The sequence below is a fragment of the Sinocyclocheilus anshuiensis genome, unplaced genomic scaffold, assembly GCF_001515605.1.
Source record: "Sinocyclocheilus anshuiensis isolate Anshui unplaced genomic scaffold, SAMN03320099.WGS_v1.1 scaffold491, whole genome shotgun sequence".
Taxonomy (NCBI): Eukaryota; Metazoa; Chordata; class Actinopteri; order Cypriniformes; family Cyprinidae; genus Sinocyclocheilus; species Sinocyclocheilus anshuiensis.
The window spans coordinates 868,689-895,698 of record NW_015551041.1 but is presented as its reverse complement, the minus strand read 5'-3'; the positions used below and the strand labels follow the sequence as shown (position 1 = coordinate 895,698).

General features: G+C 38.6%; 1 protein-coding gene across 5 annotated transcripts; it reads right to left on the bottom strand.

The window, feature by feature from the left end:
- Positions 1–25,819, bottom strand: LOC107661464 (serine/threonine-protein kinase WNK1-like). 5 transcript variants are annotated; one of them, XM_016451057.1, is made up of 25 exons: positions 25,063–25,819; positions 22,835–23,972; positions 15,793–15,965; positions 15,492–15,712; positions 13,906–14,063; positions 13,480–13,568; positions 11,066–11,285; positions 10,548–10,830; positions 10,317–10,447; positions 10,112–10,204; positions 9,879–9,992; positions 9,605–9,688; positions 8,200–8,279; positions 7,961–8,111; positions 7,729–7,845; positions 7,379–7,492; positions 7,240–7,294; positions 7,013–7,153; positions 6,120–6,838; positions 5,058–5,159; positions 4,521–4,960; positions 4,248–4,441; positions 4,071–4,163; positions 3,792–3,982; positions 1–1,768 (listed from the first exon to the last, which is right to left on the bottom strand). In XM_016451057.1, exons 2-25 carry the CDS (start codon positions 23,528–23,530, stop codon positions 1,484–1,486), a joined length of 4,944 nt encoding a protein of 1,647 aa, XP_016306543.1. In that variant the 5' UTR covers positions 23,531–23,972; positions 25,063–25,819; the 3' UTR covers positions 1–1,483. The 5 variants fall into 5 exon arrangements, with proteins under 5 accessions (XP_016306543.1, XP_016306544.1, XP_016306546.1 ...); XM_016451058.1 differs by having other exon boundaries at positions 3,795–3,982; XM_016451060.1 differs by having other exon boundaries at positions 3,831–3,982.
- Between the last annotated feature and the right edge of the window lie 1,191 nt (positions 25,820–27,010).

Here is a 27,010-nt window from a genome sequence, read left to right as displayed (position 1 = left end):
GGAGGAAAAGACCAAAATGTTTTATTAAGCATTTGAATATATATATATATATATACATTTTTTTTTTTTTTTTAACACAAAACCATAGATAATCAACAAAAGGCCCCTGGATGGAAGCTTTTTGAAAGAAAACATCAGCAGCAATTTTTGACCCCACAAATTTAATGCTGTTTTTTATGGGAACATGTGAGTTGTGGATTGTGAAACCATGCAGTTTTCAGAATTTCAGTTATGTGACGGGATCGTGTGACTGTGATTAGTGGTATTTTAACGGTCTAAATGCGGTTTTGGTCAATTACAAAGGATTCAAATCTGTGCACTCAAGTATCAAAAGTAACAAATAAACCCTCCCTGGTTGGTTAAACCTTTAAACGCTGTGTTTTCTGCATTGCAGTAACATTTACCTTCTCTAGAGAAGTCAAGCGGATCATTTTAGAGGTGACGGGACGCCACTTCTGCAAACGATTGGCACTCAATTTGTGGTATAGAAAAAATGGTTTGGGGGAGTGGTTTAACAAACTGGTAATGAGGTGCTGTAGTTTAATACTGTACTTCTATGTTGCTGCAGTCAAATGCACCATATTAAATCTTTTCACCACAAAGATCAAGTATTTCATTTACTACAGCAAGGGCTTTGATGGTTGTGTGACATTTTAAAGATGGGGAAGACATAATCCTGTGGTTTAAGGCTAGCTTAATTCAAATTGAAAGCAACATGTGATTGGACGAAGAAATGTGCTTTCATACAGGATGCTCAGTCATCCAAATTAAGCCTTCTATCCACTTACAAGGGTTTGGACAGGGAGTAGTGGTGAATGTCTATATAAGATACACTGTATTATTGTAAGCTCATCATAAATGATATAAAAAAAAAAGTCACTAATTAACAATGCTATGAAATACGTACAAGTACGAAGAGCTATAAAACCCTGCTTAAATCTCCCTCAATTGCACATTCTCTTCCTTTAATTTCAAAGCCCAACTTAAGCAAATTAGGACAGAAGTCCCCCAATACTGGTCTCTAAAATGCCGTTACTCCTAACATTCCTTCCTTCCTACCTTCTTTATCCGTCTTCCAACAATCTAGACTCGTATGTAGGATACACTCGTTCAGGCTTGTGTTGGTGGTGGTCTTCTCTTTCCATTCATCCACTAACTCTTCTGTAGGTAAACTGCAACACCATCACTGTATTTCACTGCCTGACTTTATTACAATAAGGATGGTATCCGTACTATAAGGCTATATATCTGATGTTTAAGACAACTTAAACCAGTTTAACCCTTCCTGTGCCTCTTTATCAAATGTACACATTCATCTCAGTCTTTAAATAGCAGATTTGAATAACCCGAGTCACATTATATGGACCTGAAAGTCTTTCCAATGTAAACTGTCGGATAAAACACGTCCATGTAAAGGACTAGGTCCGATAATCTCAACCCCACGAGGCACAGCTTTTCCCTTCCTTGAACCAACCCTGCTGTTTCAGCTCGCCTGAGTGGTGCGTAGATTGGTTGACCCGCAGCTGTTTCCAGACTGGTGAGCTCCTGAGGGTATGAGGAAGCCCTGCTGTAGTCCTGCGGGGGGAGCGGTGGATGACAGCGGGCTTGTCTGAGCCCACTGGGGCATGCTATAGGTGGGGCAGGTGTAGCCAAACTGCTGATTGGGCACACACAGTGAACCCTTCCGCCCGGCTGTAGGGTTGACGGTGGTTGGCATGTGGCCACCCATGGAACAAAGCTGACCTGGTGCAGAGTATTTACGTGGCATCTGAGGAAGAAGACCGTTGACTTTGATTAGTACTTATATACATAAATCTTGATTGGTCAATATAATGTTACAGCCATGCTGAATAACACTATAATGTACTGAGCTACTTTGTATATCACTGCAGGCCCACTGTTAAAGTTGCAATGAAACAGAAATAGCGACAGATCTTTTTTTCTGTACTGTCACCCGTCTGATTGCATTATAGAAAAAGAAAAATAGTATAGGGCAGAGACTTGGTTTAATTCATTGCACTTATAAATAATGCGAGCTTGAAGTCGATAGTGGAGGGGCAGGGTTTAAACAAACTGAATGATTGTAGAAGGCTGGCACAGGTCACCAGATTGAGTTTTTAAGTAATACTGATTTCATTTTTTTTGTTAAAACATTTGCATTCATGAATCATTCACAATACAAATTATAATAAGCATTTACAAAAAATGCCTGCTTTAACATGGGTGGATTTATGTAAAAGACTAAAGCTCTGTACCAAAACCTGCCGAGGTCTGACTCCCAGATGATTTCAATAAAGTGTGACATTAGCATATTGCTAAGCTAACAGCAAGATACTCTAATAAGCATAACAATGTCCAACACACTCAAAAATTGGGGTAAAATACGTTTTTGAAACTACATTAGCCGGGTTTCCATCCAAAGTTGCGAATTTAATTGTTTAATGTCGCATAAAATATTTGCGAATAAGCACTGTTTCCATCTGACAAGTCAAAGAAAACAAAATCATCACTTCTTGATAAACTGGCCCTAAATATCACAAAGAAAAGTGGGAGAAGCCACTGAATATAATAATTTTTATATGTATATAATAAATGACTTGCGTCTCAGAGCGAGCAGACAAAACAATGAATGCAGTCATTGTTTCCGTGGATGCCTGCTGTTTGGAAACGCAGTCGTGTAACGGTTCTGGGAGGCAATAATACAGAAATACTTTGACGACAGACTTTGCTCGGGCATTTCAGAATGACCATAACATTTCAGATGCTGTGCAACAAGATTGGTCCGCTGGTTAGTCAGGTTATGCCATCCCATTGCGCAAAGTCACATGACTTTTTTCATGCGCATGGAGGAATTTATTCAGCAAATGATTTTCCATCTCCCATTATTCGCATTAACCCTTTATCGCACAAGACAAAAACCACCTCAAGCAAGTGTAAAAACTGTTTTGCAAATTAAAGGATTTTTTTTTTCTTTTATTGAAATTTGGCATTTCCATCACTTGTTTCTGATGCAATACTTCAAAATGCACATTAAAACAGGGTGATGGAAACAGCTACTGTCTGCAATCTTAGATGTTTTTTTTTTTAATGTATTATAGTCTACCAGTACCTCAAAATGCACATTAAAACAGGGTGATGGAAACCGCCACTGTCTGCAATCTTAGATGTTTTTTTAATGTATTATAGTCTAACAATACCTCAAAATGCGCATTAAAACAGGGTGATGGAAACAGCTACTGTCTGCAATATTAGATGTTTTTTTTAATGTATTATAGTCTACCAGTACCTCAAAATGCACATTAAAACAGGGTGATGGAAACCGCCACTGTCTGCAATCTTAGATGTTTTTTTAATGTATTATAGTCTAACAATACCTCAAAATGCGCATTAAAACAGGGTGATGGAAACAGCTACTGTCTGCAATATTAGATGTTTTTTTTAATGTATTATAGTCTACCAGTACCTCAAAATGCACATTAAAACAGGGTGATGGAAACAGCTACTATCTGCAATATTAGATGTTTTTTTTATGTATTATAGTCTAAAATATATATTTTATTTGAAAACAAAATGTAATTATATTATAAATTATAAAAAAAAAAAAGTAAAATAAACATTCTATTCCAAAACCACTTGACCATGTTACATTTCTAAGCAAAAAGATGGCATGCATTTTTTTTTTATTTTTTTTATAAAAGGCAATTACAGCCTTACTATCTCGCATCCTCTGATAATCTACATCTAAATGAAAATTAAGTGTAGTTTTTCTGGCATAGTAAGAGTTAACGTATATCATGCGTTTGCGCATTCTTTTTGGAGCCTTTCTTGACCTGTGGCATCTTGTTCTTGTCATCCCTGGCCCAGTTATCAACCAGCTGATGGAGGTCAGCTGTGAATGTGCCCTTGTGTGGCAGATTAGCAGCAGGTGCTTGGTCCTGGTCATGGCTCTGTCCGTTCTCTTCTCTCACTGGACTTGTGGTACCTGTATGCCACAATTAATATTCACCGATTAGAAAAACTTGAGCATTTTGAGAAAACAAATTCTCTAAATAAAATGGTGAAAGTCCTACCTTGCACATGAACGTTTAAGCCTGGTATGGTTTCAGTCTTTCCAGTGGCTGACTGATTGACTGAACTTCCACTCTGTACAGCTTGTTTGTTCCCTAGACAAAACCAAACTACATTTATCATGCCAATTTTTCACAAGCTCATGTTACAGTTGGATGTAAATCACTAAGCCCTGATACCTTGTTGAAAAGAACCAGTACCACTACCACTTCTTGACCTGGTCCCCTTGCCCTTAGTGGGTCTCCTTCTGCCTGCTGCAATGGCCACGGTTGGAGGGATCACCACAGAGGGCGGCATTTTGCCCAGACGTGTATAGAGTTCCTCGATTTCCTCCTTCTGTTTGTTCTGTAATACCTGGATCTCACCCATATGTCTGCAAAAAAAATTAAAGTTCAATTGGTGATCACAAGATACACAGTTACCATTAATGAGCTCACAGAAAACACAAGTACCTCTCCCTGAGCTTGTTCATCTCTCGTTTAAAGCCCTCATCTTCTGGTTCCGAGTCGTTGTCACTGCTGAGGTAGTGATTGGTGATGGACACACTGGAAGGGGTCATTTTAGACTCTTTAGCGGAGTCTGGTCCCTCAGCAGAGCTTATGGAGGAGCTCTTTCCTTCTGCTGGAGTCACTGAGTAGCGGCCCACTTTGATGTCAGTGCTAGATGTCACCTGAAAGCGGCCGACTGTAGTGGTAGATGGGACGGGTTCAGGGCTGACCCTGGGAGGGGTCTGAGATTTATGAACAGTGTTTTCAGGGCTAGAGAGAAATGATGGTGATGATGAGGAAGAGGATGATGATGATGTTGCTGAAGATGGGGTGATGGAGGAAGATGAGACTATGACTGCTGGATCTTGAGCAGTGCCTGGGTCTTGATCACTGGCCACAGAAACCTGAAATGGAGAACGAGGATGTACATGAACTTGCTGTACAAATCTTTCAGGCATAAAATCCGATACCTAGTGCACACTGAGAAGTATATTAAGCCACCTGAAATCGGCCAAGTTTGAAAGCTTTCTCGGGTGGTGATGTTGCTGGCTCTTTCTCCTCAGCGATGGTCTGTCCATCTGGTTGAGTTACAGATACAGAGGTCTGTAAAAGAAAATGTGTGTATAAATATAAATGAGTGTAAAATACTATGTACCATTTTAAAAGGTCAATGACAAATAAAGACTGTCTACAGTAAAGAAAAGGAATTAAAAATCTAGTTAAAAATACATGCGCCAAGATTTAAAAAATGTACTCTTTGTATTCAAAATGGTTTAATTCGTTTTTGAAACACTTTTATATCATTTTTAAGAGATGTTTACATTTAATGACACTAAAATGTCATGTAGTATAACCAGCAAGTAAAAAGTTACAACGTATTTTCCTTGCATTTAGAATACATGCGAATATTTACACATCTTAATCTTTTATTTTATTCATTTATTCTCACTACATGACATTCAACCCGTCATAAAAAGGTTAAATTATGTCATATTTTAACACTTGACTTACCGTCATGAGTCTGCAGATATACATTTTTACCTTACATGTTGGTTGCACCACATCTTCTTTTTTTAAATATTCATAAGCAGTTTTGTTTACAACAAAAATTATATATAATTTTTATTAAAATGTTAAAAACATCATAGAAGAGGCGTATTGAAGTCATGTATGAATCAGTGTAATTTTAGTACTATATATACACTATTATAGTATTTATATTTATAACAGTTTTTTTTTTGTATTTTAGTTTTAGTATAGGTTTTTGTAATTTTATTATGTGCTTTTGTCATTTTATTATATTTCAATGTAGCTTTATTTTTAATTTTTTATTTAAAGTAAAGCTACATTTCTAATTTTCTTTTAGTATTTTATTTCAGCTTTATTTTTATGAATAGTTTAATATTAAATTTGATTTTTATTATAGTTTAATATAAAAAATAAAATAACAGGTATGAATGCCATTTTGAATAAATTAATTAATTTAGACCAAAGAAAATTGAGCATCATGTCATCCAAATACCAACATAGACACTAAATCAGCAAGTTAGTAACTTCCCCCACCTGTGGCCTTTGTGGGGACGGATCTGCAGATGGTGTCTGGGCATAGCTTGTAGGTGTCACAATAGAGGCAAAAGCACCAGGTGCAAAGTTCCCACTGGAACTGAGAGACAAACTGGTAGGCGTCGCACCGGAGACAAAACCAGGAGTGTTAGTGCTGATAGTGTTGGGTGGAGAGGATGTAGACGTCTCTCCAGATCCATCAGGTTGGTTGGAGGAGCTCTGGGAGGAGTCCTTGAAAAGGGAACGCAGCTTCTGATCTAAAGCATGAATGTCTTCAATTCCAGGCGGCTTCCCCTGTACATCACTCTCACCATCTCCTGTCGCAGATGGTTGCGTCAGAGGGACAGAGGAGGGGCCGACTTGCACCTGTTGGATGCCGGCTTGAGCTTGATCCAAGCCATTGCTCTCAGCCACAACATTTTGAGGAGTTTGGGAAGTGGTGGGAATTGACAGCCGACGTGGAGCTGGTGATTCAGTTGGGGCTGGAGAAGGAGACATCCTCCCTGTTCTGGTTTGCTGAGTGGTAGATGGTGTAGGAGTGGTTACTTGAGTGGTGACTGCTGTCAGAGTTGCAGTGGTTGCTGGGACAGGGCTCTGGTATTGAGAAGTCTCTGGGGCAAGACCTCCAGGTGTGGGTGGTACTACAGAAATCTGGGCTGAGCCGGGTGCAATGCTAGCTTGGTCCTGCTGAACACTGCTGGCTGGTGTGGGATCAGATGCTGGAAGTGAGAATACATGGAATCAGTCTTAATATTGGTTGGTTGTATTTAAATTTATTGTCATATCAGCTTCATTGGCTATTACGTGGCAAATACAAATTAAACATTACACAACATTTCAAATACTTGATATACACGTTTAAGCACTTTTATTTGAGGATGTGTAAATCAGACCTGGTGTAGAGTCTTCAAATGATGTGTTTGCAGAAGGAGGTCCAAAAAACGGCTCACAAAGTCTTGCTTCAGGCACTGGGCTAACTATGAAGCGCCGGCCTGCTGAATGTACAACCTGTGCTGCTACGCTAGGTGGCACACCTGTTACATGCAAAAAATGTCAAATGAGACCGGTTGCAAGACAGGGGCGGATAAAATGTAAGAACATCACCACAAAGTACACTTACCAGGCACACTGGATGTTGAAATTTCAGGTACTTGCTGGCCCAAATTACTGTTCACCTGAAGTAATGGGAAAATTTCATTTGTAGTCTTCAAATCATTTCTCACATTTGTTCTTATGGTCTGAAAAATCATCAAACATACCTGATTTTGGCTATTTTTCTGAGCTTTTCCTTTCTGATCTGCCATCTGAATGACATCTCGAACCTGCTCTATGAAGGATTCCCGCTCGCTCTCCAAGATAAAATCACTTTTGATCTTGAAACGAAGTTACACACACACACACAAGTTACAATCAAATTTTATGAAATATTTTAAGAAGTTAAACATCCTGGATACTGAGAGCCAAAATGTTAATGCATAAAATGCTAAATGCAAAAAACAAACAAACAAAAAACCAATACATACTTTAATAAATATCATTATAATTTCAAATGAAGAAGTCTCTGGCAATCAATCCACTGAAAAAAGGTGAAAGTAAGAGAAAGGTTTACCATAATTTCAGCAATTTCTACAGGATTATCTCCATCCAAATCAAACTTGAATGTGACCATTTTCCTGTTATGGGTTTCCAGCTGACATTCAGCGACTCGGTCCCCAATATTAGAAATCTACAAAAACAAACAGATCAATAACCCCACACTGCTATTATAGTAAACTATACACCAAAATGTAATGTGATGCCATTATTAAAAACAAATCAAATTAGATTTGAGCATAACTTACATTCAGTACATTGAGCTTGAGCTTGGCCTTGGCCATCTTTTCGTGGCGTGAACGGCTGCGTACAGAGCGGCTCTGGGGTCGTTTCATAGAGCGCCCCTCATGCCTGCCCTCGTTCCCATCGCTCAGACCAGAAGCAGCATCGGAGTGACCACTGAGGGCACCAAAAACATCAGTAGTTCAACTTCTCTCTACCGGAATGTCAATGTTAATAAACATGAATTATAAAAAAGATGTTTCACCTTTCTGTGGAGGCTGGAACTAGAGATGTTTGAGGTTGTGACTGCTCTACTGGCTGCGGTTGGGACACGGTCAGTGGTGCCTGTAATAGAGAATTGATTTAGAATTTTAGAATGCCATTGACTCCAAATCACAAGCATTCATAATAGGGCTGTCAAATAAAAATTCAAATTTCAAATATTTATAATTTAAAATAAAAAACGTTGCATTCGAATTTTTGGTGTGCATCAGGCAGCCTTAACAGTGGTGCACGAAATGCAATGACGATGCAAGTGTCGTTGCTTTTTAATGTTTTTGTTAGCCTATCCAGTTAGATGCAGCGCTCCTGTGTTGTTCATTCAAAATATTGCGAGAAAAGAGAACATCAATGCGGAGATCTTGATTACGTCAAAACTGAAACGGGGCCGATCACACAGAACGCATATTTTGCGCATTTATCACCATTGCACTCGTGTCTCGCACAAGAGAGCTGCATGTTTAGAAAGCCATGTAAAATTAATGTTAGTTTAACTTTTAAAAAAATGTGACAGAGACATGACAGAGATGAGACATTATGGCTGTTTTTTTTCCATCCCACTGCATCATGTTTTTAAATGAAAAAAGTACTGTGTGATTGGCTTTCGTCTCTTTGTATTAAACTATGCATACATGACGCTATTTTGTTTATAATTGTTTAAGCAAACAAACATTATGTAAATTTTCACAGATAGCCATGTTATTTTATCGCTTTACTAAACCATATTTTGCTCGATGCCCCCTCTTGTGGCGTCTGTTTTTTTGCCCCTAACTGAAATTATGCCTTTTAAATTCGAATATAGATAATATTGAAGTGAAAATTTCGAATTTAGTTTTTCAGCCATTTTGACAGCCCTAATTCATAACACACAATCACAGGGAGGCATTGTTGTAAACTGATGCAATGTGGATGCAATCTGAAGCTGAAAATTCAGCTTCGCCATTACAGTAACAACACAGCAATTACATTTAAAAAATAATCAAATATAAAGAGTTATTTTAAATTGTAATAATTATTCTGATTTTACTGTATTTTTAATAAAATAAAATACAGACATAAAACAGCCAAAAACATTTTTTTAAATAATACCGACCCCAAATATTCGAACAGTAGAGTACACTAAATTACTGACATTTTCAACATTTACTCAAACTTCCCTGAAAACTAAGCATCTACCAACACACTTGTCAATTAATATTTTTTTGTTTAGCATTATAAATACATTTGAAAAAATTGTGTAAAAACTATAAAACAAAACGATATTTTTAAATGCACATTATATGTAAAAGCATTATATCAGTCATCTGCACTGTAGATATTATTATCAGCACTAAAAACCCACATTGGCAAACCGCTAATTCACACACCACAGTGTTAGGCACGACTAGTACCTGACAGGCCTGATATAGAAAATAGAGCTGTTCAGCATTTGGAGGTGGTGAGAAAACAGGAGGACTGAGCTGACATGCCCATATCTGACAAGCATGTAAGAGCAGCCAGCATGCAAGAAAAGGATGGAGAAGCAAAGAACAGTAGCATTAATGTATGAACTGCCAAGAAGTTGGATGTTGTGCGCAAAGCAAGCACACACAACATTCATTAAGCAACATGCAGGCCAATGGAAGATGTAAGATCAGCCACCAGAGGGCACCTTTCATACTGTACCTGTAAGATTTGAGGGCCTGGAGGGAGGGCGCTGCCATCTTGAGGTGGCTGATGGTACTGCAAGGGGACGGTAGGTTGAACGGCAGAGGGCAGAGCGGCCGCCTGACCCATCACCTAAGAGGGGAGTATATGTATACTCTTGTTTATGTTTAACTCTGGTTTATGTTTAACAGACAACAGATATATAGAGCAAGATGTTTTTGTCTTCATGTTATGGATCACATAAAGTGTACCTGGGGTGTGGCCACAGTTCCAGTCTGAGCAGTGGGACCCGGGGTCAAAGTACTGCTCGGCGGCTGCAGAGGGGCCTGGGCTGGGTGTTGGGACTGTTGAGGAGAAGCAATTTAGTGGAGAAAGCAAAGAAACACGTTTTTTTCTTCAGATTAACATGTCTAGCTCTGAAAACCAGGACAGGTAACAAAATACAAAGGAAATGACCATGCTTTGTGGATGGGTCATGGTGTGCTGTGGCTGTGGATCAGGCTGTACGGTGCTGAAAGATGTGCCTGGCTGGGCAGGGTGAGTCTCAGGGACAGACGCTGAACCTTGAGGGTCCACAAAACCTACAGCTGTGAGACAATAAGACTTTCAGAGCATTTTCCCATACAAACACATTTGACATTTTTTGGTATCTTATTAGAGCAAAACGACTCATTTTGCAACACTAACTGGAAGCAGAGGCCCCAGGCTGCTGCAGTTGCTGGTGCTGGTCTGCTTCATGTTCTTCAGACTCCATAATGACTGAGGCCAGAGCGGGACCAGGGGGCTTGGCTGTGGTGTCGCTATGCGGACCAAGCTGCGAGGGGTCATTCTCCTGCACCATCTTCCTCTTTTCTTGTTCCTCTCTCACGAGTTTTCTCTGCTCTCTCTTACGGGAGATCAGGGACACTCTGTCCTTTATGGCCTTTGCAATGGTCTTGTGGTCACCCTCACAAACATAGCCTGAATCGACCTTGAAAAAAAGATTACTCAGAATTTAACTTCAAAGACAATGACAGGTCAATATTATAAGAAGGCCAGGGGGAATTCTGCAGACTTTCAGGGGTTTTTATGCACTGAAAGACTGCAGAATAACTATATATGGATAATTACATGAAAGGCCAAAAAATGAACCAATTACAGATTCAAACCATCAACCGATTTGAATCTGTAGTTGGATAACAGAACAGAAATCCAAGTATCTTTACCATTTCTTGGGCAACGTCATCTGGGACGTCTTTATGCAAGTCAAAGGAAAATTCAATGGCTTCATTCTCTTTGTATTTCCCTTTAAGTTTTTTTACATCCTCAATGCGCAGCAACAACTTTATGGACACTAGCTCTCCATCATCCTCCTCAGCCAGCTCTACACGAACCCCAGTTTCCTCCTGGAAAAATGCATGACTTAGGAGGTCCTTGATGCAATACCTAAAAAAAGAGAAAAAAATTAATTTAAGACCTGTACCAATACTTAATAAGAACATATCAATATATTGATTAAAGAAAAGAAATAAACAGAATACTGTGCCCATCTTGTGAATCTATGTACTGAATGTGTTAAATATAGGGATGTAACGATTAACCGCGAGCCGGTTGAAAATCGATTCAAATATGTGACGATTCAAATCGGTTGAGATGCTAAACAAATCGCGATTCAGTTAGGGGTAGGAGTTTATATGAATGTATGTCTGAGGGGAACTTACTGTCTTTAGAAAAGTTTAGATGGTATTTTTTTTATTAATCTTGCCTCTGTATAATGCATATTAAAGTTCATAAGTGCAGCGCTCCTTTGTTTACAGCGGAAACCAAGGAAAGGGTTTAAGCGCCACCAGCTGGCAGAGGGTGAATCTGCGTCTCATTCAGCTCTGCTGTGCAAAACAGTGAATCGAATCGAATCGTGAGTTGAGTGAATCGTTACATCCCTAGTTAAATATAATAAATATTTCCTTCCTGTGATGGGGCAACCCAAAGAGAAGCCACAAGGGTTTACTTCCAAATAAATGCCAAACAGCTTATTGTGAAATGACAACAGAGTAGACAGCTTATTGTGTAATAAAAATACCAATAATAAGCAGATATACAATTGTATGCCTAAAGCAGGACTTTCAATTATAAACAAGCACGAAATACACCAGGTCTTGTATTTTGAAATGTGTAAGCTTTACTACTTCCAGCAGGTCATTAAATATGAAAATATAATGTGCACTCTTGTATCATCTAGAACATTATAATATAAACACCATAAAGTAAACACTGTCATTATGCATTAACAGTCAACTGTTCAGAATAAATGTGCTGTACTCTTTGATAGCGAACTGCTCTGAAACGGCAAGCAATGCACAAAAGTGCTGTGTTTTTACTCTGAAACGTGAAGTACTACTCATAGCTTTTTTAAGTTTAATAATCACATTAGGCTTTTTATTGTAACTCATGTTTTTTCATTCCCAAATTTTAAAAACTCTTACAATGACACCGTGTCCTAACTACACGCGCTGCAACAAAGGCTATTTTTTCCATGTTAATCTGAGTTTTTGTCCTAACTAGCCACGATGGCGACACGCGAAATTTCTATTTTAGAAACGGTTTCCATTTCAGTCACGTTGCAGCTGGAACAACAACATACAAAATATATGACAGTGATAATCTCAGGTACTGATTGTGTGCTTTATTCAAAGTTAAATGTGTCTAATGTGAGTTTGAATGTCACATTGGGTGGCATTTATATCCATACTGAAAGCAACAACAGATAGTTTACCTTAGATCTTGAAAATAAATAAAAGCAAAGATGTACGTTAAAACTGTGAACTCACTGCGAACCAACAAGCGTATTCCATAACAAAGATGGTATCAGTCACACAGTATGTACATTTAATGATGTTAAAAAGGTTTAATATTTATGAATTAGACTATAAACTTATTTCGTTGTGAGTGCAGAGTTCTTCCAGAGAGAGCCCGCCTACACACGCTTCTGATTGGCTGTGATATTTGATTGATTCTGTCACATCGCGGTGTCGCGTCAAGTGTGGACACCCAAATGGCTTGTTGCTGGAATCTTGTCACGTCGCGTGTAGTTAGGACATGGTGTGAGTCTGTTTTACTGGTTTACATACAAACTGATAATATGGCAATGTTTTGAAAAATCAGTTTATTCCTCAGTAGTGACATCAAAACATAATAATTTGTTTATCTGACTCGGGAGTATTTCATGTTAAATGTTAAATAAAGCATCCAAAATGTCAGTGGGAACTTCTTCAAACTCATTCTCCTCTCATTCTGATGTAACCACATAACCACATGCATTGCTGGCTTAAGCCAGCTTAAGAACGTGCATGTAAAAGACATTGCAGATATTTTATGACCTTACATGTGATAAAAGACATTTTTCAATAATTGTGTGGTAATAACATAGATCTCAAAATCAGACACTGGTTTTCATATGACACATATGAAAATGAGGATTGAAGTACAGCCTGTTCAATATTATACTGTGATGTAACTAATGAAACACTAAAAATACCTTACCACAAATTTCCAGTGGACAAGAAAGAAAAACAGGTTGTGAAAACTAGACCTTATGACAATACGACAACTGAACTCTCATGCTTGGTAAATGTCAGCCCACCTCTCGTCTTTATTCTGACGTATGCAACCCTCAATGATCTCCTTCACTTCAGGAATAGCCACTTTGTCAAAACTGCCAGGCTTCACCCCCTGTAAACACAGCACAGGAAACAATCAAATCACTGGCGTAGAAAGCAGAGATGGCTTTAACTTGGGGCTGGATTTTCTCAAAAATACTACATTTTGAATTAAGTCTAAATCTGTCCGATACCATTAGGTTATGTCATGTCAGTACTGGTTTTGTGAGAGGCTTCAGCATTTACTGGTAGAGGTAAAAAACCAACTTACCACTGTGTGAGAAAAAAGCAGAAAGGAAACACCCCCACAGAGGGCAAAAAAAGGGGTAAAAAGACTAAAATAGTGCAGCAAACAAAGGGAGGATGAGTGTGCGGGGACACTCTCCTCCGCCGGTGAAGTGTGGACTTACGCTGGTGACTCTGCGATAGATCTGAGCTGCATTTTGACACTCGGAGTACGGATACTCAGAAGTAGCCATCTCCAGCATACACATCCCAAAGGCATACACATCCACCGATTCGTCATACTTCTCCTCATACATCTCAGGCGCCATGAACTCAGGGGTACCTTAAATTAAAAGAATGGTTCAGAACTCTCTCAGTACCCTATTACACCCTCTCAGTGAAGAGGTGAGAAGAAGATGATGCTGTCGCTGAAGACTGCTCGGGCACAACCTGCGAGAAAAGAGAGAGGTAGAGGGAAGAAGAGCAAAAAGGGGATAGAAAGTAAAAAAAAAAATAAAAAAAAAAGAGGAAGGGGAAACTGCACTCAGTTAGACTGCAATGATAAGAAGCCCAAGTTTCTCCGTGTAAGACCTTCAAGGGCAGGACTGTGTATGAGAAAAACCAAACTAGTGCACAGCACTCACTCGAAGGCCTGGACTGACCACGTGATTTTAAACAATACAGAATAAATTTAAGAAATCAACATATTTGTTGTTGTTAGCCCAAACAGCAAGTTTAAAACAAGTCCGTGGTCAGAGGGCCCGATGCTTTACCACAAGACCAAACCGAAACACTAGCTATGGAAAACAAACCTTTCAAAAAGTCCTACCTTTGGGTTAACCTGTGAAGAGAAAAGGTTGAGCAATTCAAACATTTTACACTCCATAGCTTACTGAAAAGTGATGTTCTGTGCACCAGGAGAACTAGTGACCAAGTTACCCTTTGACAAAGGTCTCACACAGACAAACTTCCCATATTGATAATGATTCAGACTGATATGTGTCACATAATACTGGTGGACTTACCAGGCTCATTTCTGCGTACTTACTGTCTGTACTGCAGTACACTAAATAATCCTTAAAGTAGAATAAGGGGAGACCTGAAATTAGAGCCTAAGTCTTCCAAAACAAAACAAAAAAACACACAAAAGATCTTAAAGCTAAAAGTATGAGGGAGATGAGCAGAGAGTTTAAGGCTTTGAGCTCCAGACACTGACACACTGAAAGAAAACAAGCATTTCCTTGTGGGGGGAAAAATGAACAGATTCATTAGCATCATCATCATTAAATCATGGTTGACTGAAGAAACAGACCACAAATTTCCGAACCAGAGCAAAAGATCACTCACGGTACCTGCCAGCCCAGGGCTCAGCTCTAGCTCTAGTGTTATCCCAAGATCAGATCAGGTTTCCCTGCAGACGAGTCACAAAATACCTACAACCGCTCCACAACTACTTACTCTGTCTGTAGGTACCTGAAATTGTGGCAGAAGAAAAGACAAAAACTATGTTTGAACTAAAGGAGGGTGTCAAGAGACATCTTCCATAAAGCGGGAGCCCTGGTTTGCTGCGGTTCGAGCGCTCAGGGAAACGCTGTGGTCTGCTTTCTCACCACTGTCATTAAAACACGCTTTGAGAAGAAGCAGAAGAAGAAAAGAAACTTGAAAAAGAAACATGGAATGAAGGATTTGCCTTTCCCCCAACCACAAATCGGACAATTCGAATGGATTTCGATTTGGAGGCGATAATGCAGTTGCAAATACTTAGCCGTACCTATGACGCTCTTGGCAAAGGAGGTCCTCTTTAGGGTAGCCAGGCCCAAGTCTCCAATCTTGACAGATCCGGTAGGTCCGGTGATGAAGATGTTGTCACACTTGAGGTCCCGGTGGATGATGGGAGGCGACCTGGTATGAAGGAAGTGCAGCCCCTTCAGAATCTGCCGGCACCAGCTGCGCAGGACTTTGATCTTCATCTCCTTAAACCGTTTTAGATACCTACAAGGGCACAGAAAACAAGTCAATCATAGCAGGTGATAGCTTAAAAAAACCCGACAAGAATAAATAAGAGCACTTACGTCTTGAGTGTCCCAGATGTCATGAGTTCAGTCACCAGGACAATATACTTCCTCCCTTTCAAGGATGACTCCCAGGAGTCGTAGAAGCGTACTATGTTGGGATGCTGAAGACCCTTCAGCATTCCGGCTTCCTCTTTAAAACGCTGCCGCTCTGATTTGGACAACTTGCGATCCTGAAAAAGAATTTAATATTTTTGTAAGCATAAAGGTATGGTCCCATTAGCAAAATTTCATCAGCAAAGAACCAAAGCTCACACAGAAATCACTTTCAAAACAAGCAGCATTCTGTTGGTCAAAGTGGCAAATTTGTGTAAATAACCGATATGAAAGTTGCCTGAGAAAATGTTTCTCTCTTACTTTAAATTCCCAGAGTCCTATTGAAATGACTGGATTTTGGTTGTGAAATTTCACCCATTTTTTTAATTTGCCCTGTTTAGAAAACTTCAAAATTTATAAATAAGTGTCAAAGCGGCTGATAAGAGAAGGTATGTTTTTTTCTTCATTACTTAAATAAAAGGAGATGCTACATAAAAACTGCAGTGCTTTAACTCGATTTATAGTCACCTTTCTTACAAAACACCCTCATAACCAACTGCTTTCAGCACCTCTGTGCACTCTCTCTTCTTTGATGATGACAAAAAAATAAATAAGTGTGCTGAATTGTGGTTTCATCAAGGGGGAAATACTGCTGCTTGCAAAAACCTCATTTGCAATCAAAGTAGATGGTGCAGCACTAATAATATCATCTACAATGAAACTACAAAGTGCTTGGCTCAAACCCAATCCAGCAGTGTGACCGTTTTGTAGTCTGTGTCTGACTACAGCAAAAAAAAAATGCACTCATTTCAACTGGCAATTCTTAGTTGACCTACATTTGGTGCAGTCAGCTGCCATTTTTTGGAATGAGAAACATTTAGCCGTGAGTTTGCCTAAGTTAGTGTTAAAACTTCCGTTATTATCGCTCACATGTGTACAATTAACACTATTTACACAATGCCGAAATGGAGTAAAGCCCTGTAGAAAGCAATTTCAGTGCTGAATGATGTGGGTTGGAGAAAGGGGGACTCTGCTTTGCATCCCACCCTACAACAGACAACGGTGCACTCTGTGGCCTATGGGACCAGGCCAGCGAAGCGTGGGCGCATTTCCCCAGAGGAGAGGCGGCCCGCACACTGAACTCCAGTATGAGGATAAAGCTCTTGGCATGAATCCGGCTCACGTGTGAGGGCACATACCACTTCAGACGGGAGATAAGGAATTAGGATTAGCGAGAGGATCTGAAACACAAATGACCTGGAAATACGTTTAACAATTAATTTAAAATGGACAAATGTAGTTTAGGAGGTTGAGATAGAGTGCAACGGTCTTGGAGCTTATAAGGGGCCGCACAGTTAGTTTGGACATTCATACGCTCATCTATCAGTCAGTAATGTTAATCAATGAACACATGGAGGTCACATGCTTTGTGAATGTTTGTTGTTAGAGTCCGTGTGGCCTAATTTCCTATTTAAAATTACTATAATGTTACATAAAAGGAATTAAAAAATTAAAGCCATAGACTACCGATCAAGAGTTTGGTAAGATTTTTAAAATGTTTTTGAAAGAAGTGTCTTATGCTCATCAATGCTGCCTTTATATGATTTAAAATACAATAATATTGTGAAATATTATTACAATTTCTGTTTTAATATATTTTAAAACGTAATTCATTCCTGTGATGGCAAAGCCAAATTGTTGCTCAAGAAACGTCTTATTCTTTTTATTATCCGTTGAAAACAGTTGCACTGCATAATTTGTGTTGTGGAAACACATTTTTTAATTTGATAAATATAAAGTTCAAAAGAACAGGATTTATTTGAAATAGTAGAGACTTTTACAGTGTTAGAAAACTTCTGTTCTTTTTGATCAATTTAATGCATTCTTGTTAAATAAAAGAAAAAAAACCTTACTGATCCCAAACTTCTGAAAGGTACTGTAGATATATTTACTGTAAATGAATGGCTGTACTTAAAGGCACAATATGTAAGACTTTTTTTATTAAAATATCCAAAAACCACTAGAACAGTGTTATATATTTTGCTGACTTGTGTACTTACATTATCCCAAATGTTTCGAAGAATGTTTAAATCCAGAGAAATAAGCAATTTTAACTAGTGACACGGACCGTGTCCATAGTGTCATTGTGTCGCCTGCCAATGACGTCATAACCCCTCAATTTCCGGTTTTGTTTTGTAGAAAACATGGAAACACCAAAGACGCTTTAATATGTTGTGCGTTTTAATAAACCGGTGACGACCGCACAGAGTAGCATTATAACAACTTTCAAATGTAACTACTATGATAAAACAGCGCTGCTTTTTTTCCCACATACGCACGACCGGAAGGAGTGGAAGCGGTCGACTGTGGCATAATAAAAGTATCACGCTCGTTCAGCGGCCTCGTTTCGCTTCGACGGCTTTCAGCCTCACCCTGCTTCATTCTACTACGTTAATAAATCATTAGCTCATCCATGAACATAATTTCTGCCCGAGTCCCGTCGGATTGCATCGGCTGTGGGGATGAAGACGACAACTCCCATGATTCCACACTCCGTTTAGGGCTGAACGATTAATTGCATTTGCGATAATATCACGGTATGAAAAAAAAACACGATTTTTTCATCGCAGAGGCTGCGATTACACTCGGTCACGTGACACGTGAGAGTAAAGAGGTGTGTTCGACTTGAAGATCGATCGGTGTACGACATCAAAGTACGGCGAGAGAAAGCATGGAGACGTCCCGCTCTCTTATAGCTCTCGCAGTACTTTGATGACACACATCCATCGGCCTAAGCAGCGCTGCTTCAAGTCGAGCGCGGGCCATCAGCAGAAAAAGAAAATAAATAAAACAGTAAACAGCCAAAGGACCTAACTTAGAATGGGAGATGGATCGGTTTGTGAAAGGGAAGAGAAAAGCCATAGATGAAGTCGCACAGAGTCACTGATTATAATGGTTCTACTGTATTTTGCCGCTCGCGTCCGGTGTAAACACGGTGTTTAACCAAAAAAGTTTATTCGCAATTAGATTGTTTAACAAAATCGATGAAAAAATCGCGTTTTTTCATATCGCGATATTATCACAAATGCAATTAATCGTTCAGCCCTACACTGCATGGTCTAAAGTTAACAGACATTGTTTAAAAAGTGCAGTCCACATGTTTACATATGTTTATTACAGTGACTTTGAATTACATAAAGTAGTGTGGTAAAGCAACAGATTTGTTTTTATATTTCTGCAATCTACTTTAGTTTGTGTGATTTGTTACTGACTTTCATATTGTTTACACCAGGCTTATTTAAACATAATTATTACATGAAAAAAAAAAAAAAAAAAAATCGCAATTAGATTATTTAACAAAATCGTTCAGCCCTACAGTTACGGCGTCATCAAACTACACCTTTGTCTCTGTTTATTTTGAATATGCGCCCTCTAGTGGCGAAAATTACATATTGTGCCTTTAAGCGACTGTAACACGTACAGCATTTCCATCCTTCAAGAAGACTATAAACAAAGCTCATGAAGTTCTGATGGGAGCACAAAGTCCGGAAGAGTTAACAGTAATGCAAAACTTTTAGCAGGCAAAACTCTAATACATTTTTAAATAAAATTATTTGAAAAAATAATTAACTTAAATTAAAACATTTAAAATAGTTTAAAAATACACAAGTGTACCCAGTACAAATCGTGTCAACTGGGAAAAGAAATCTTTAAACAGTTTGAGGTTACTGCAGAAGATTAAATGGATTTACAGGGGTCCGTTAAAGGGATCAAATGCAGGGCGAAAGGCAAATGCAGGACAACTGGAATGAAACTCAAGCAGTTGCTTGAAAGTCAGTGGTATGCACTCACAACGATGACTCAGTTATCTGGCTAAACCATATAACTGGAGTATTTAATGTGGTATATCGAGTTGGACGCAGAGGGAACTTCTGTAAAAAAAAAAAGAGAAGCATCTGAGATCCATTTTCATTTTCTTTTTATGGTGACCTACATATTGTTCAAATGTGTTTAGCATGTGAGAAAGTAAAGGAGAGAAATGTGGGAGGGGAATATCCCCGAGTTTAGCATAAGGCGCTGCAGACAGATGGCCTTGTGGGGGAGATACACAGGCCCTTCCCTTTTCTGCAGCAGTGTGAACTTGCAGCTTATAACACATACCGTTGTATCACACAAGACAGGCCGGGAGACAGAAATAGAGACAGCGAGACATGAAATGTGAAAAAAGTAAGGTGAAAATGATGAAAGCTAGAGAGAACAAGAGAGGCTTTTGTTTCACCCCAGTGTATGAGCTGGCTACGCCTGAGGGCCATGAGCAAACTGCAGCTCACGTGGTGCTGCCTCATCATCACTCTGCAAAAGAAGAGGCAGCAGGAGGTGGAGAGCAGCAGTAGCAGAGTCAAGCCTTGGCAAACCAGCTCACCATACTTCACACAGGAGATTACAATTGCTTTGGTGGTTGAACTTGACCCACTTTTGAAGTCACACCTCTATGTGGCACATCGGATTCGGTACATAAAAAACTTGTTCTACATGATGAAAACAAAATGAAGGAGGTCTCTGTATGCAAACAGACTTCTTAGAAGTGGGCCACACAACTTATGAGCTGGTGATTTTCCAACAGAGGTGCTGTTGCTATGTAGTTGCCCAGCATCAGCATGCTCTGTGCAAGCACACCTCACAGACATTATTACGCATGCTTTTATCATATCATAAACCAATAAAAGTGGAACGAGTGCAAAATATTTAAAAGCCCATGTTTCTCACGGTACACTAATTATCAAAAATAAAATAATTAAGAGAAAAAAATGTGAATGGCTGAAGACTAGTTCTGTCTCAAAATAAAACAAAGTACTATAAGAAAATAAATTATGTTTAAAATGTGAAACAGTCACACTATGAAATATACACTACTACTCAACAGTTTGGGGCCAGCAAGATTTGTTTTGAAAGAAATTAATACTTTTATTCAGCAAGGATGCACTAAATTCTAAAGTGACAGACAGGATTTCTTTTTCAAATAAATGCTGTTCTTTTGAACTTTCTGTTCATCAAAGAATCCTGAATAAAATGTATGATTGTTCTCACACACACACACACACACACACACACAGACACAAATAAGCAGCTCAACACTTATAATAAAAAAAAAAAAAAAGTTTCTTGAGCACTAAAATCAGCATATTAGAATGATTTCTGAGTGTGTGACACTGAAGATTGGAGTAATAGCTGATGAAAATTTTGCTTTGCATCACAGGAATAAATGACATTTAAAAATATATTAAACAGAAAACAGTTACTTCAAACTGTAATAATTTTTCAAAATATTACTGTTTTTATCAAGTAAATGCAGCCTTTGTGAGCACATTTGTGAGATTTCTTTGAAAAACATTTAAAATTTTACCAACCCTAAACTTTAAAACTGTAGTGTTAATTCACAATTGCATGATATAAATGCAATTCCAAAAAATTACGTCACACTGTAAGAACTAAAATGGCAATTTATTATCGTTTTTTTTATTCTGGCATGGAAACAGGCTTCCACGGCAATTAGACTGTCTCAAAGTACACCTTAAATAAACACTACCTATGATTTACTGCATATGCCACACATCTTCCAAATCACACCTGGTGGTCTAAAATAACCTAATTAGGAAATTAGGATTTTCTATTCAAGGATGATACTACAATGCCGGGGCTACGGCCAAAGATGACAACAGGCCAAATGCCAGATGCGTTAAATGTCAGAGGTGTGTATTGAGACGCTTCAGAGGTGTGACAAAAGGACTAGAAAAAGTGTTTCCTATTTCTATACAGCAAAATTAAACACGAACAACACAAGCTGATGACAACATCTCTTGAAAAGGTGTAGGTGGAGTAGGGCTGGACAATAATTCAATATCAGTATGTATCGCGATATAATTTTTTTCAATAACGGTGATATGATTTTTAAACACATTTCCGATATTTCAATATACATTACCAGTTTCCCATACATTGATTTATTTGTGCCGTTTGACTTTGTTGAATAAACATGAGCACTGCACGTTTCAAAATCATAACATGGCACGGGTGTTTTATATGAATGTATCTCTGAAGGCAGTTGACTGTCTTCAGAAAAGTTTCGATGGCATTTTCATTTGATCTGATAAAGTAGCGTTCATGAGCGGAGCTGCTTTGATTACAGCCATTACTGGGGAAACCGCTAGTTTTATCACTCTAAAAGCGAATTTACATCGTATCGACCGAAATTAAGAAATATATCGTGATATCAATTTTGGCCATATCGTCCAGCCCTAAGGTGGAGCATTGAAGTTAAAATCAAACTGACTAGTCATAAGACTGTCATTTAAAGGCGCTATACCGGAAAGGCCTCGAGACAGGGTCGTAGGTTTCAGAGAATGAGATAGTATACTTAAGTCCCAAAGGAGCAGATCAGATAGTGATTTACCACCGTCAGCGGACAAATAAAGAGTGCCAACAATGTCAAGTGCTGCACTTTGTTATCTTAGCTGTCAAAAGCTATGACGTCCTACCCATAAATCACAACATTCAGGTTTCGGAAGCAAAAACTCCATTTATTTTTTCCATAGGGAAATTTAATTTAAACTCATAAACCTTTAAAGACAGAACTACTGTCAGTTCAGAGATTGTTAAACGACAACAGTATGCTTTTGTTGAAGCCATCTGTTCGCATTATTTCAACTTTTCATTTTACTGGTGAAAAATGAAATTACCCATGATGCTGTACAGAATGAAGCACCTCAAATGAAATGGTGCAATCAAGTCCTGCTATGCTGTCAAAATATTTGTGTAGTTTTTTCCTCATTGAAGTTATCAATTACATAGCTTTATGCCTTTGTCTATTGGTCCAATTTTTTAATACTTTTTTGCTTCAAATAAAAGTTAATAATATGTTACTGGTTGGCTTGGTTCCTGGCCTCTAATGTGTTAACAAAGACTGAAAAATGTAACTGAAAAAGTTACAAAAATACAAGAAACGTACCTGCAACTCGCACCATGCCACCTCCACTGTGGTTTCAGTATCCAGACCCTTGTAGACGGTCTTAAAAGAGCCACGTCCAATCTCAATGTCAAACTTCAAGAAGCGGCCATCCGGCGACGTCCCGACTGCGTTTGTCTCAACTTCCTCATTGTCTTCCAGCTCCGCCTTCGCATCCCGCAAATCTGCCTTAGCTCGTGCCTTGTCTTTACCTTCTTCATCCTCTCGTTTTGCATCAGCACTATCTCCAGACTTCAACTCTGCAACCAAACATGGTGCTTCTGCAGCGAGAAGACGTGTGGTATTCGCAATCAACACTGGCGTTGACTCTACAGCTGTTTTGACACCGTCACCCACCTCTTCTGGTGCAACCAACCCTTCAGATTGTGTGGCCACTGAAGCGGCTTTGGTTTCCAAGGCAGGGGGTTCACAAACAAGAGCGTGGCAGTCCGTTGAGATGGTTAGGATTGCGTTCTTGCTGGGCAGCTCCAGCGCCGTAGCATTGGAGTCGTTGATGACGCTGCGACGGAAGAAACGGTGGTGCTCTGCCTTCAGCAGTTCTCGCTCCATGGTGTGGTGGCGACGGCGGACCTCGACACCGAGACGCTCACCCACCAGCGTGTCTGAGCTGGAGCCGCTGATGTTCTTCGAAGGGGGGGAAAGGAACTTAACCATATTGTCGTTGAGATTTTCTGACATTTCTCCACTGAGTGGAGCGAGAAGTCGGGTCAAATCTTATATGCTATCCATACATGGAAATAAAAGCAGTATAAATATGTGACAACGAGAAGAGGTTGCTTCAAACCAAGTAAAAACTTGCCAAACCTCTCTCCTCTCAAAACAGCAGTTCAGATAAAGTCAATACTCTTGCAAACTAAGGTGTTGGAGAGGAGCACAGGAAGTGCTTGGTGATAAAAGTAACGCAGGATCCATGCACAGATCAAAATACGTTGTTGATGATGATGACAAAAAGGAGACCTCACATCCAGCTCATCCATCCTGTGTAAAACTGCGGGGTGTATTCAATCCACATAGGGGGTCTCCTGAGGGGGCAGGGCAGTAGCCTGCTGATAAATGTAATAATCACTTTCAACTTCGAGGTCGTGCCAGAGCACAAAGTTTAACGGTTGCGTCTGATTCACTGAAAGAGAGACAAAATGTAATTTAACCAAGGTGGTTAGCCACAGTTAACAAATTTACACTCAACTTAAATGGCTGCATGTACACAAGGCTTTTCCACAACCAGGCAAATATTAACCCGTTCAAATAAGGTTAATAAGAGTTTACTCTCACTAACTATAACAACAGGATGTGACTTTTATTATTTTAAAAATAGACCAGTCATACTGAAACTTTTAGATAAAGACAGTGTAGGAGGAAGTAACGCTCTGATTTTTCACATTTAACCCTCAAGTCAAATTCAAAACAATTTCCATATAGCACATTTCCTTAACTCTTCATCATTTATATAATTCTAAACCTATTTAAACAAACAACAAAAGTAATTTAAGCTATATCTATGCTTTAACTTGAAGTAAATTGTTCAAGACAGTGAACAAACAGTATCTGTCTTCAGGACAGTGAACATATGTTGAGGGATTAGTAAATTAGATTTGTCCTTGCCATGTGCGAACACAAAATAGTCTATGGTTTCAAATAATGTAAAGGAACAAAAACATTTTAAACAGTAGAATAACTTGTTTTTCTTTCGAGAAACTCAAAATGTAAGATACTGAAAACTGTACTTACGACTTTTCCCTCATACAGTGAGACGAAATGATTTGAGATGTCAAGCTTCCATTTTTTTTTTAATCAAAAGTCATTGTCAGTTTCTTAACCTTATCATAAGATTCTACAAGAACTGGAAAATAGGCCAAGTGTTATGTGGACTAGTTTTATAATACTTTTCAGGTGACTCCGTCCCCATTCACAATCATGGAAAAGAATGAAAAGCAAGTTTCGAAATGTCTTCCTTTCTTTTGTTTTCCACAAAGAAATGAAGTCATAAGGGATATAAACGACACAATGACATGTAGATTAATGAGTAAACAATTTTAATTTTTAGATGAACTATCCCTTTAAGTGAATCTCTTTCCACTTATTATATCTGGCGTTAACCATAAATGAGCTAGAACCAAGGTTAACTACTTGTAAATAACTAAATATTAGTCACGACAACGTTTAGTATCACTACTGACCATTTTGTCACCACATTTAAGACAAAAACTTACCATAATGTTAAGTGTCGTCGTCATCTTCTTCAGTTATCGGTGAAAAACCGACGGCCAACTCCAGGTTTAACCGGTAATTCCCCAAACGCGCGTGCTCAGTATTTGAAATAACGTTTATCCGGCGCGAAGCAAATGAAAAACTCAGCGTCTCTATCTTAACGTAATTTATATTCGGTAAAAGTCCGACAAAATGGCTAAACGTCGGTTACTGTGCCTCCGCTCTAAACCGTCTCTAGCGATCATGCGAAGCTCGAATGTCAAAACACTACAACAACGCGCCGCTTCCGCTAATGGTTGCTCGCGAGACTGCAGAGCAGGTTCTCTTTGTTATTCCCTTTCAACTGACCTCGATTCATCTTCCTTGTACACTCATCTACTGCATGACGTCGCGCGTGCAAACGATGCAGTCCAAGTTTACGTTACTGTATTTACATCAATAGGATGCTAAACAATATTTGTAAAGCTTCGAGACTACATGCATTTACGCCGACACGAAACTTGGCTTTGGGTGCAGCGCGCTACCGAGCGCCTTGTGGCTCTATTGTTGACAGACAGCGAAAGATCCCGAACAGATGTAGACGATTTGCACGCTCAGGGTTCAAGGCTACGTAATCTGCATGCCATCGATTCCCAACATTTTCGCCATCGCATAAATACGTGCTACATGAACAAACCGGTTTCGTGATAAACAATAACCCGGACTCTGTCCACTCCCCCTGCGAGAGAGAGCGCCAGCCCATGCAGCCCCCTGCTTGTCTTTAATTTATTCGAGTAATGTCTTACAGTTAGAAAATAGCGCCGCCTGCTGAAACAACGAACCTACCGTGTTTTAAAGGGACAGTTCACTCAAAAATGACAATTCTGTGAACATTTACTCAACTTGCATTATTTTGTTTCTTCAGTAGAACACAAAAGGAGAAGTCAGTCACCATTCACTTTCATTGCATCCTTTTTCATAAAATGAAAGTGAATGGCTGTTTCTACTCTCAGTGTACGTCATGATAACTTAAGAGGTCGTTTGGAATTGTACGTAATTTACCAAATTTTTTACCAAATTTTAACTAATGTAATTGATAAAAAGAGCAGGTTTTATTCTTTCATTCACTTTTTTGGATGTGAATATCAAATAAGCTTAAAACAAACCAAATATATCAAAGGTACACAAAGTAAATGCAATTTACAGACTTCTAGCTTTCTAGAAAATAGAATAAATGAAAAAAGCAAATAAAATTAAAAGCAAAGGTACAGAAACAATTTTATTTTAACATTTGTAACATTGTAACGCTCTATTTAACATTTTATTAATCTGGAAACAAAAGATTATCGGTCTGAATACTTTCCGTACCCACTGTATATATATATATATATATATATATTTGTTAATAATATTTTATACTTTATAATTTTATGCGTTATTAATATTAAAATGTTTAAAGATAAGCACTTACTAGATTGAAGCAACTCAGGGTTACTTGATCCATCTTTTGTTTTTTTAAGAAAAAGGCATGTTAAAATGTATGTATCAAATATTATCAATTTTTCAGTTATCATTGTATTGTATTGCATTATATGTTTTGCCCCCACAATAAAAACTACAGAGCTTTGATCATAAAACTAAGCATGTAAATATACTAAGATATATTATTGGTATTTATATGCAACTGATATTATGCATTTTATGTAAGTAGTCTGTTATACAGACATCATTGATTTACATTATAAGCTATCATAATTTATGGTGTTTTTTTCCCGCCTCAGTATTTTCATGATAGGCCTATATGAGCCATAAAAGCCTCATGCATCAACTATGAAACAACATAAAACACACACACAAATAATAGGCTATATTTTTAGTAAAGGGTTCAATAAAATATTCAATTTTTTTCTGATTATTTCTTAAGTCAGGCTTTACAGGGTTAAGAAAAAGAATGAAACAGAACTGTAAGTT